Here is a 12,837-nt window from a genome sequence, read left to right as displayed (position 1 = left end):
AGACTGATCACGTACAGTGGAAGGATAAGAGGAGCCTCCACCAGACCCGTTTTGCCTCCTGTGAAAAAAAAAAAAAAAAAAAAAAGAAAGAAATAATGAAGGAGAACATTGCCACACCACTGAATTGATTGCTGCCCCCCCTCACCCATCCCCCTCCCGGCCCCCCCACCCCCCCGAACCACCACCACCACCACCACTACAACAACAACAACAACAAAAAAAACCCCGCTGGGATCTGCCTGCACCGGGACCTCCTTCGCCCCGGCTCGGAGCTGGATGCATTTTTCATGAGCGCTGGGTGAACAGGTGCAAAGTGCGGCGGGGCGGCCCGGCCCCGCACCCCGGCCCGCGGCGGGGCGGCGTGTGCGTGTGTGCGCGCGTGTGTGCGCGCGTGTGAGTGTGTGTGCGTGTGAGTGTGTGTGTGTGTGTGAGTGCGTGAGTGTGCGAGTGTGTGTGTGTGTGTGTGTGTGTGTGTGCGCCCCGGCGTGTGCATGTGTGCGTGTGTGTACTAGGAGATTATGGAGAGCGGCGACCGGGACATGTACCGCCAGTTTCAAGACTGGTGTCTCAGGACTTACGGGGACTCAGGAAAAACCAAGACGGTGACCCGTAAAAAATACGACCGGATCGTCCAGCTCCTGAACGGCTCCGAGTCGAGCTCCACGGATAATGCCAAATTCAAATTCTGGGTCAAATCTAAAGGCTTCCAGCTCGGCAACTCGGACGAGGTCAGTGGTGGTGCTGGAGGAGGGAAGCAAGTGCTGTACGTGCCAGTCAAAACCACGGTTAGTAGAGAATTGTCTTCCTTGTTCTATGTCGGCCGCTGCAGCCCGCTCCGGGAGCGAGAGGCACAGGGGGAGCCGCAGCCACAGTTGGCTCCTTCCTCCCTCTTCCCCCAAGTCATCATCACCATGTTGCGTTTGCCTGTCACATTATACACCGCCGAGGTCTTTGTGGGTCCTTTTATTTAAAGCGATCGTGCGCACAACACACCCTGCCGGGTCGGTGTCGTTCTCCTCCTCGTCCCCCGCGTCCCCCCCGTCCCCCTCCGGGCCGCCGCGGCGGGTTTGGGGTGGGCTATTGTCCCGCCGCCGCCGCCGCCGCCGCCGCCGCCGCCGCCGCTCCGGCCATTGTGCCGGGCCCCGCCGCCCCGGGCAGCGGCCCCCCGCCGCCGGCGGGGCTGATCGATAGCGCACGGGGGTAGCCTGCCTGGCACAAAGCCAAGCGTGGCGCCGGTCGGTGATTTGGGGGGGTTTCCCCGGCATATCAGTTGTTGGGTTTGGTTTGTTGGGGGTTTTTTTTTTGGTTGTTTTTTTTTTTTTTTCTTAATTATTTTTTTATTGTTAGCCCGCAGCCCTTGAGCCGCCGAGCGGCACGACTGTCCCCGGCTGGCTGGGAAGCGCCGGCTGCGATAGTAACGGCGGCGGGGGGAGAGGATGGATGCTCAACAAAGGGAGAGAGGGTTCCGCATGACCGAAGGAAGGGTGTTATTTTGTTCCTCTTGCTGAGGGTTGCACGGGTCTCGCAGCCATAAGGCTTAAAACTCAATTTGATGCGCTAGGCTAGCGTGGCATCCCCCGGCAGGCGCTGGAGCTGCAGAGCTCGGTGCAGGGCTGACAGCAGGAGAGCTATTATGCTTGGTGGTGGCAGAAGCGACAGATTTTCCTATGTAAGAAGATGGGGACTGTTGGCTGCAAGTAGGTTTTGCCTATTGAACTCTCTTAAATGTACCATTATTCCTACTTCTTACGCTCTGGGTCACGCAAGCTAAGCTTCTTTTGTCTGTGCGTGGGGCGGATGGGGAAGGGGGAGCTGAGAACGGAAACCCGGCAATTAAAAATATCTCTGCCTGGGCATTTGGCTTGGGTGAGCAATATTCTCTATCTTTCCTTTTTTTTTTTTTTTTTTTTTTTTTTTTTGAGTGGTAGCTTATTCTGACCTAACGGGAAGGCTGCTGGGTGGCGCAGCAAAGGGGGCTTCTTGGAAAGTATTCTGGGTTGGGTTGTGACGTAGGCTGCCGGGGAAATCTGCCGCTCTCTGCCTCGCTGAAGTCATAAACCTGGGCATTCCCAGGGGCCGGCTTGTATTTGCCCCCTTGTCATCAGCGCCGTCATGCCTGCGAGGAGGCAGAGGTGGGAAATAAATTTTAAGGAGTTTACAAATATGAAGATGGAAAGTGAAAGAGAAGCTCTGGACAGAGTTTGTTCCCTCTCTATGGTTTTTATTCACCGAAATGTTCTAGGTCTGCCTAACCTTCAGGTTATTTGGCAAATTTCTGTTCTACCATTAGATGACCGATTGCTAATCTCTGACCCCAGAGGGTACTGTAGATACAATTTATAACAAAAATGTTGTCTAAAGCAGAAGTCTCCAGTTAGGTTGATATTTTTTAATGTCTCTTCTACTTACTGAAATAATAATTTTGGAGATCCAGTAGGCAAGATCGTTTGTTCCTAAGACTACCCTTTTCACTGCAGGCTCAAAACTGTAAGAAAATTCAGTATTTTTTTTTTAATTACATTGACTACGCTACTAAATAAAAAGGCTAACCTATATTTCACTTGATAGAATTTAAAAAAAATAGGTGCTGTTCTGGGGCCCTGAAACACAAGACTCAGTGGGGATCAGCTTGTCTATTTTCTCTCACCTTTGGTAGGCCACGAAAGCCTGGAGTGCCACCTTGCATCCCCTCTTCTAGTTTATTTTCAAATCAAATAATCAAAATTTTTAAATCCTAATAAAATAAGGATGCTTGCTAATGAGATCAAGGAAGGAAAGTTAGCATGACCTGTCCTGAATATCTGTACATTACTTGAACAATGACATATAAACCCTTACAGAAAAGGTCTTGCATATAGGTAAAATTCCCTCCCGCTGGCCAACATCAATCTGTTATCCAACATAAATGAGAAAAGGTGACACTCAGCACTCTCATACAACATTCAGCTCTGAGAAACAAATGCTGCCCCCGCCTCCTAAACCCATGAATCTTGTGTCACTTATCCCATCACAGGAGGCAGAGGAGTATTGAAGTCAGGTGGCAATGGTTTGTATGAGCTATTGCCAGGGCAGGGGCAGCACCTGCCAGGTGCTGAAGGCTCAGAAACAACCCCTTTGACATGGCAGGGATGCAGCCCCTGGCCCACAGAAAGCCAGTGGCAAAGCTCCTCTTGACTTCAAGAGGCCTAGGGTTTCACCCCGCCGGGAATAAGAAGTTACCAGGGGGGAAAGATGGCATTTTCATCAGACAGTAATTGTTTGTAAGCCTTGAAAGCCCGTTCTCTCATTTCTTTAATTCTTACTAATTATTTAAGAGTTTATTAATTTATGACCATTTAGAAACATCCCCACTGGTGGGTTTTTTTCTCTCTCATTGTTTTCCCATACATTTGAGCCTGTCCAGTCCGCAGAGAGAGCCACAAAGAGTAACAGAACCCCAAACTGTGAATCTCTCCCTCATCCTCTCCCTCTTCTTGTCCATCACTTGATCTCACCGTAGGTAAAAGTAATTTCAATTTAATATTAATCACTGCTGGCTGCATGAGCGCTCCCTCTGCAGTAACAGGATGGATGAAATTACAAGTTGGACTCTACAGCCACAAGCTGGTCAAAAATAAGCAAATATTCAAATACTTCATTAGGAATTATTCTCTCCTTGAAGGTTTAAGATTTGCTGCTCAGCTTTGCTGTCAGCCAGAGAGATTTGCTCCTGATGGTGCTGTAATCCACTGCTGCTGGTAATTAGACATCATTACTGCTGCGTTAAAGGGAAAGAGAGAAGGAGAGAGGACAGGCTGGGGCTAATTAACTACTTGATTCTAATGAAAGAAAGAGAGCCTGATAGCAACTGGGAGGTTGCACCGGAACAGGCTAGATGTACAACACAGACTTAATTGAAGCAGGGGTGTCTTGCAGTCTCACAGTAGCTGAGGCTTGGTCTACTGTCATATTCTGTGGGCAGTAGCGCATGAGGTATTATTCTGGTTTTCCCTTGCCTGGTTGGGAAGTAGCTCAAAATCACAGGCGTACCTTCAATATCAAGTTTAAGCATGCCAGCAAGGAGAATGCATAGATGATTATGTGCTGGCCTAATCTATTTTATGGGTATGGTCTCCTCAAGAGCAACAGGAACAAATCAATTTCTGAATGTTCACATCCCTCTGTGGCCTAGGAGATGCACTTTTGGTCACCAGGCAACAACATCCCCTGCAAAACAGCCATTTTAGGTCCGGAGTGGGACAACACACAGTAAGGTATTCCTATATGCAACCCAGTGAGTATCTCACTTCTGCAACTTTGCAGATTGCTCCTGTTACCACCGTAGGTTTTCTTTCATTAAGCCCAAGCTGGGCTTTATGAAAGTAGTGAAATTATGCCTAACCTAGACACACTGTATAAACACGTTAGGCCAATAAATTTGCCACATGGCTGACAGTATCGGCTTTTAATGGTTGGTACTTGCAATCCATCAGGAGTCGTGGAACTAATATTTCTAGTATACTATCTTTTCCAATGGTATACATGATTTTTATGGTGGATTTTTTGGTGTGTATTTTCTGCATATTTCTTTAACTGAAACTGTTTATCGATTGGCAACTTGAAAACAAATTTCTTTTCACCACTTTTCTTTCTCTTGCTTGATGTTGACCGTAGACACAAATGTGGCTCCTAAAATCAGTCTCGATTTAAAAATAAATTCTAAAATAATGGCCCAAGGTGTATCAGCAGATTCTAAGCAGAACTTTCCTGTAAAAAAGAAGCGCCAAGATGACTGCAGGATACCTCTCACATACAGAATTTACATGGTATTACCAAACTAATAGAATATAACCTCAAAGGTCAAGTTCAGATTGCTTTTATGTCGTTATTAATTTGGAATGACTCCACTGACTTTAATGAAATCTCAAGCCTAATGTATGAATTTTCCTGTGTCGTCTTCTATATTTTCCAACTATAAGCATAGAATGAACTTTCATTCAGAAACCAAATTTTGTTCAGTTTAGTTAAATCTTTAGATTCTCCAGGAGGATCTGGTACCTCTTCGATTGCTGCTAGCAGACCAGTGAGGGTCTTTGCAGGTGCGGGGCTCTACTACTGAATCTGATTACAGGATTTAGGGCTTAAGATTACAGGCCAGTCAGTTCTGTGGTACAGGCTGCATCCCAGCCCACCTCTTGTTCTGTTAGTGGTGAAGAATAGGAGGTGGACGTATGACTTTATGGTTCGTTTGATTTTGTATAAATGACTTTGTTTATGAACAATAGAAGAAACAGATCACAGCATAGATAGCTTATATGTCAAAATACAGTGCTTTAAATTACATTTTAAATTGTTCATTATTTTAGGGTATTTTATAGCAATCTGAAAATATGCAGCTTTGCTTCATTATGTTCCTCCCCATTTTTGTAGCCATCAATATAAAAAATGAATGAAAGTGTTTGTCAAATATATAGTGGTAGCTCTGTAGCCTACTGAACTGCCCACACATAATGGCAGTAAGTACCACAGAAAGGTGAGGAGGGTGAGCTACAATTTATCCCAAGGTACAATTCTGTGGTAGTTTACAGTCCCGTTAAATGCACCTTCCAGGCTCAGAAGTGGTATTCGAGCCTTGCCATATCCACCCTGTTTTAACTGCCCACCACATTTTCCTTAACCCCTGTTCAGGTCTGCAGAGCTTCGTCTCCTCTGGTTACCCGCAGCCTCTGCCCTGCCATTTGCAGACCTCCCAGTGGACTCAGTGAGGAGGGATGCTGGTGAATCAGACAGACAGTGCTGGAAAATGGTCATAGCAGATGGAACAAAACCGGTTTAGTTGGCAACTCTGCCATGCAGGCATTCGGTGAAGTGTTCATGAATAAAGAGAATAACCCTGTCCTGAAATTTAAAGATGTTCAAGTGGCCATATGTAAGACGCCGTGTCCACGTGCCTGTGTGAGAGAGAGGCAAAGGGAGACAAGATCTGAGATGTCTTGGTAACAATGTTGAGCTAGAATTTTCCAAAGAACTATGAGCCAAAGAGAGCAAATTTTTAAAGAGGGAGCATTTTAAAGTGCTGCTTCTGTAACACTAGAAACTGTTAACGATACTTTAGAAACATTAAATAGGGTGTAGCACCACCATAACAAAACCTACTACTGATACATCCATCCCATGCATATAATGAGACAGGACAACAGATTCGGTGTTATGCCCTGGTGAAGGCCAGGCTTGTAGCTCAAAAGCCCCAATCTTTCCAGTCATACAAAATAAAACATCCCACTTTAATTTTCATGCTGCTGTGAACCTTTGCCGAGAAGACTGAGGCAACAGTGAACTTGGTTCTTCGCTGTCTTACCTCAGCTTCTTGTCAGCAAAGCTGCACCGGATTCAGTCCTGATGCAGTGTAGTAGGGACTCCAGCTCAGACACTGCAGCCCCAATTTTCTTTAGATGTACCTAGTGTTGTTTCTGTGGCTACATAGCTATGTGATCAGTAGGAAATAAGCAGGCATTTGCTAGCAGGTTAGTGCTAAAATGGGCTGATGGGCATCAGTACAGCATAATGGGACTTTTCCTGATCTTTTTATGGAGAAAGTTTCTTTCTCTGACTTCTGGGGTGATCACAATTGCTCTTGCTCAATGATCTAGACACAAAGGAGACATAGTCCGGAGAGACTACACACATATGGGCACAGAAGGACTCCATGTAGAAAGGGCTTATCATGCAAACAGGGCCCTGGGGGAACAGGGCTGGTGCTAGTGCTGGACGAATGTTAATGGAGTTAATGATTCAAATTTCATTTTATGCTACAGAAATAAATTAAAATTGGCTGACATTGAACCGTGCATTTTTTGGTCTGCTGCTGAAAGGAGGCAACCAGCAGCTATTGGGTTTGGTCTGAAGGAAGCTATTTGGGTCCTGATCTTTCCCCATATGCAGGATACACCTGTTGAGAGTTTGTTGGTAAAAGAGGAACAAAACAAGCAGGGCAAATGCTGAGGAGAGATATAAATGAGGCAGATGTGGAGAAAGATCATGAGACAGCATGACAGGAAACACTCTCCAGGAGCATCATACCAGATTCTGCAGCCTCCCATGCACCACAGAGCATCACAGGAATCTTTTGTTCCTTGTTGAGTAGGTTGACCCTGGTCAACACAGCCTCCAAAATGAGTAGAGCTTTCAAGGACGTAAAAGATGTTTTTATCTTGTTATGTCATTTTAAACCTGCCAGAAGCCTCTCTGACTTTAGAAAACTCAGGAGGAATTAACTGGTGCATGAGAGTTGTTTGCATTGTCCTGCAGCAGCACTGAAAGTGATCCTGTGGCTTTCTTAAATTACCTTTTTGTTCTATTTAAATAGATGAGCCTCGAAACCTTACAGTTCCACTAGCAAGGTATTTCTTAATGGCTTATAAACATAAAATATCCAGGTAGGCACTGCCAATATCCAGGAGAGACTTGCTACAAGTTATGGCATTGAGCATTCTTCTGGATGCAAATGGATTTTCTTAGCCATGATCAACTTTATCACAGACAGTTGTACAGGCTTCTAACTGCTTATTCAATAACTCTGCAAGCTGCAAACCCTGACAGTTACTATGTGCATCTGCAGGGATTACAGCTAGTTGTTGAAATTGAATTGTAGGGTTTGAACCATTTAGTTGTATATGTGGATACTCTTCAACTTAAGGGGCTATCTGTAGTGAACATTTTACTTAATAAATCTGATCTATGTTAGACTTAACCTCAAGTAAAGACTTTTTCAGAAATAAATATTCTGTATAGACTTGGAAGGACAATTTTTATTAAATGACCTACTTGAGCCTAGGATGAAACTCATTCAACCTTTTTCACTTGAGAGCCTGTAATTAAGCTCCTCTGGGAAATGAGAGGTTTTACATATTACATTGCCAGTAAGGTCTGTGTGTCTGAAAGTTTTGTAAATTTTGTTACCCCAAAGTTTTTAATACAACGAGACATGGATGCTATAACATTTTGACTGTAGTGAAGAAAATTTAAGAGGTGAGGTCACTTGCACTTAAATGACTTACGACTCTAACTCACCATACAACTTTTAAATGGGTACATCATGTGATTGCTCTCTTTGTTGCCTCTGGACTAATACCACTACCAATACTGCCAGGTGGATTTTGTAGAAAACTTTTGTTCAAGGCAGATCCAGAGCTGAAGTAGCTGCCACTAAATCATGACCTACCTGTAGGGTAAAGTAGCATTGTGTTAGCAGATGGGAAATCAAACTTGTGAATGGACTAATGCTCACTAGCCTGAGCTGACAGAAGATGAGTAACAAGCAAGTAATTGTACAAGTATTGAGATACAGTAAGAGAAGAACAGCTAAGGTATGGCCAGAGGTTTCAGCAGACAGGAAAGACAAGGAGCATAAAAAGGTTTCACAGAACTTCATTTTTCAGCGTGTATCTTCTCTACTGTAGGCAATGAGGAAATACCTGTCCTGGGTTTACATTTCTCAGGCGATGAAGACTGGCCAGAAATAGAGAAATAAAAAAAGAGATGATAGAAAATCAAGGTATTAAACTGCAGTGCATCACCAGGACTAATACAAATCCGAGAACACTGAAGAATGAAGTAACTAAAACATTATTAAAATCTGTCATTTGCCACTATATATGGCAATGATACTGGAGGATGGCAAAAAATGTACTAGAAAGAGAAAAAAACAAGGTGGTAAAGATAGCTCATAGAAATGACAGACCAGTGAACCATATTTCAACACCAAGAAAAAAAAAAAGGCAATAAGAAAATCATTAAAAATAGAGTTGTTAAGTGTCAATATGAACTGTACCTGGTTGGTGCAACTAGTTTGGATTTTGTAAGGGTTAATTATGTTCCTCTAGCCTGTCATGTTCAGAAGTCTTTTGGAAACAGTTTTCGGGTGAAACTTTGCTTCTGGCTTCCTTATGAAATGAAACCAATCTGATACTGACTTTATTAAAGCAGGGTTGAAACTTTGGCTATGGTGACAAATTAAAGCTGGTGAAGAGTTGGGAAACCATAGGAAGTGTTTGAGAGCTATACAAATGCAGTCCGATGTGCGTATATACGCACACAATAAGTACATACGTATACATAGACACACATACACTGAGACAAATCAAGGAGTTTCAACACTGGATGGAAATGCAAATTGATTAGGTTAAGCAAGTCAAGGAAGAATAGGAGGGAAAATAGAAATATCATAACAAAGGAAAAAAGGAGAAATCATGGCAGGCAGAATTCCCTACAGACCATTGCCAGATAATTTACATTTTATGCCATTGTGACATTAGCCTTTTGAAAGAAAAGGAAGAATTCAAGCTTTTCAGTCACATGTAAAATGTATAGAATTAGTATAACATCTTAAGGGAAATATTTAGGAATAATTTCAAACAAATCAATAAGCATCTCTTCAATAAGCATAGCAGGTATATAAAAAAATCGGCATTAGGAAAAGTGTAGAGAATAATATTGAAAACTTACTCTTCTCATTAATTAAATGGTATGTCCTCGCCTTTAATAACATGCTTAGTGTATTTACCTCATCTCTAAAAGGTCATGATAGATGAGAGGTCCAGGGAAGGTAACTAAGCTAATTAAAGAAAAGGGGTACTTATAAGAGAAATAGATTTTAATGGTTATATCACCCAGAAAGACGAACGTTAAAGAACATGCACAGTAGAAAACAGACACGTAAAGAGGTAGAAAGAAGCTGAGAGAAATGGTGTGGTGTAAATACCGATGAACAGCAGAGACTGAAAATTCAGCAGCCACCCTTTTTATTCCTACTCCATCTTCTAAGACTCTTTTGACAACCATCTCAAAAGGTAAATTCAAAGCTAGGCCATTGTTTCATAACCTGCAGTGTTGGGAGTGGAAAGTCTGCATTGCAGCCCCTAGAGAAACTCTGATTGATTCAGCCAAAATTTCTTCCAAGGATTTTACAAGAGAATGATAGTTCCGTGGCTCTTGCAAGGATGTAGTATGCTCTTCACGTCAGTTCAGCTTTGCTGGCTGGAGCAGAAGTCAGGACAAGGTTATGTTCCTGCCCTTCCCGCTCTGTGCCCCTGGGAGCACAGGCATTGGTGAGGGATGGCACTTACCTGCTGCCTTGATGTTACCTGGTCTCTTGCAGCATCTGCCCAGGCGTTTTCCTATAAAGTGTCTATCATCAGGGTTAGTCATGTTCTAGCCCACAGAGTCAACACAAGGAAAGACTTGTGGAGGGTGGTGAAATTCCAGCATCTTCTCAGCCCTTTCCCCTTTGTAGTGAATTTTAATATTGCTGGTGGTCTCAGCCTTCATGCTCTTGTTTCATGAATAGATTATTAAGTTTTAGGTATGTGTTCTTAGGTTGGCCGAAGCTAGCAGAGGAAAATAACTTGGTCATTATAGCACAATACACCTGCAGTTAGGGATTTATTTGTTTATTTACTAGTTACTGAGCTCTGAAGCAACTTTTGCAGACTCCCTTGGAGACTGGGACTAGATGGTTCGTCGGTCAGTTTGGCTGTAGCCGTTTCTATGGCTCATTGCTGTACTGATATTACTAGTCTGGAGGAAGGAAGGAGACCATCAAGTTTCTGAGCTCCAGCTCTATCCTATGTGGACCGGTGCATGAGATTATTGTGGTTTCCACAGAACATTTGCGATGTATATCACCTCCGTTTTCCAATTTGCTCCACTTGTGATGAGAAGTAATGTGCTGTTTTCACCTCCATATTTTTGTCTACTTGTGCTAGTTTTTTTGTGTGTATTTGTTGCAACTATTACCAAACTCTTACTATGGTGGGAAGAAAAGAAAAAAAAAGAGCAGAATTATTAGAGAATTAATTGCAAATATGAGAGGAAATTAGCTCATTCAAATGACAATTTCTGGAAGGCTTAGCTTTTGACCAGTCTGACCAGCAAGTGTGGCACATACATAATTAGATGACTCGTCCCATTGCATTTCTCAAGAAACTGCAGTGGAAAACAAAAAGAGTGTAACTCTTCCTTTTCTCCCTTAATCTAGTCATAGTCACAATTTTTTTTTTTATGACATCTTTTGATAACCTTTGTCTTTTTATATTCTGAGAGTTCAGCAAAGCCCTACGGCCATGGTTGCCATAATACTAAAATATTTCATTTGTAGTGAGCAAACAGCTCAGCCTTCTTTTAATGAGTGCCACATTCCAATTCCAGGCATCCGTCTAAAACTTGTAGTTCAGGCAGACCACATCTTTTACCCCTTTTCATCTCAATTTGGGCTTATCCAACAAAGAGATGGGATGCTGTATGGATGCAGCAGCAAAACCCAGAACTTCTCAAAAAGACATAGGTTGTAAACTCATTGTACTTTGACCCTGCTTTTTTTTAGAAAACCTACACAGATCCTCTGCTGTGTTTTACCAGTGCACAAGGCCTGGTTAGCATTGTTTTGGTGTAACTAAGAGTTGAATTGGGCATACGGTGAGCTTTCAAGGTGTTAAATTTGCACCGAAGCAAATAATAAAGCAATATAAATAAAGCTGGGTCTAGAGCTGAATAAAGCTGGTTAAAATAAGACTACTTTCTTCCTTTTTAACTGCCCTTCTGTATAGCAAATTCTAGTATTATCCTCTTCCAATCAGCCCAATTTGGGCAAGAAATATCAGACTTTGAGGAAACTGTGGAACTGAAAACATTGTTTTACCTGTATTCCTAACTGAACCTTACAGTTTCAACTTGAAACAAAAGGACTGCTTTCAAAAACTGGGTAGGAAAAAGCATTCCAAAATAGGAGAAAGTGGGTCAAATTTTGTTAGTGATAGTAAGTAAGTAGAACATTTTAATTAATAGAATTCTAACTTATCATTGAACTTCAGTGAATTTATACATAATTACCAGGGTGGTTTTTTTTTAGAAATTTAATTCTTAAGAAATGTAAAGTCAGGAAAATTTTCACATATACAGACTTCAAAAATTTTAACAAATTTGCATTATCATGCTTGCTGTAATTTGAAAGCAGGCAAACCCACAAAGTACAATATAGATGGTTATGTGAAAATATTTTAAAGTGAATTAGTACTTTGCCTAATAGTTCCAAAGAGTGAACTAAGACCTACAAAAGAGCTGAAAAACTGTAGCTGTAGGTAGTTGGAAGGAGTCAAGCCGTTGAAATCTGTGAGGCTTTGAAGGACCAGTCCTGTCATCCTAAATTGCGCTGGATGAAATGCCCTCCTGGGATAGGACCAGCAGCAGGTCTGTGAATCATTTTTTTGGCACAAAGATTATGCCCCTGTTTTGAAGACATAATGCAGCCCTTGGGTGATGTTTAGTCTTTGTAATGGCCAGTACCCAAGGGAGGAGTCCATTCACAAAGCATCCGCCATGTGCACTCAACACCCCGATCAGTTGGTATCGGTTGACTGGGTGGCAATGACTGAATTCTCAATAGGATACGTTCAAGTGAAGTTTTTCTATTTGCAAAGAATAATTTACCCATAACTGCTCTCTGTTTTGCCACAGTATATCCCAACGTGCTAGACCAGTGCTTAGTAAGTGTATAGACATGTTTATAAAATGTATAAAAATATCTAGAAAGGTGTAGTTACAGCAAGGCCCAGTTCAGCTGTAAAAATAATACTAGGAGCACCCTGCTCCCACCTCTTTGGTTATAATCTTCTGCAACACCAGAGTTGCACTCATTGCAATGCACTGTACAGACAGATCTCCTTTATAGAAGTCCCCATATTCTGATTGTTTAGGGATGGAAAAACCAAACTGGAGAATGGGCTTGATCTTAGTCCTTTTAAACTCTCCATATATTTGTCGACTGAAAGTGCATCTCTCATCTTGTCCTCTTCCCAACTAAAC

At 42.7% G+C, this 12,837-nt stretch overlaps 1 protein-coding gene across 2 annotated transcripts in view; it reads left to right on the top strand.

Annotated features, from left to right (window-relative positions):
* Positions 1-212: 212 nt before the first annotated feature.
* Positions 213-12,837, top strand: part of NOL4 (nucleolar protein 4) — a 196,963-nt gene continuing 184,338 nt past the window's right edge. For both annotated transcript variants that reach the window (XM_049827495.1, XM_049827485.1), the window contains exon 1: positions 213-785. In XM_049827495.1, coding sequence (XP_049683452.1) covers positions 519-785 — 267 coding nt within the window. In that variant the 5' untranslated portion in view covers positions 213-518. The remainder of the gene's footprint in view (positions 786-12,837) is intronic.

This window comes from Accipiter gentilis, chromosome 2, assembly GCF_929443795.1.
Source record: "Accipiter gentilis chromosome 2, bAccGen1.1, whole genome shotgun sequence".
Classification (NCBI taxonomy): domain Eukaryota; kingdom Metazoa; phylum Chordata; class Aves; order Accipitriformes; family Accipitridae; genus Astur; species Astur gentilis.
The sequence above is the reverse complement of the archived record's forward strand: the minus strand, read 5'-3'. Positions and strand labels throughout refer to the sequence as shown.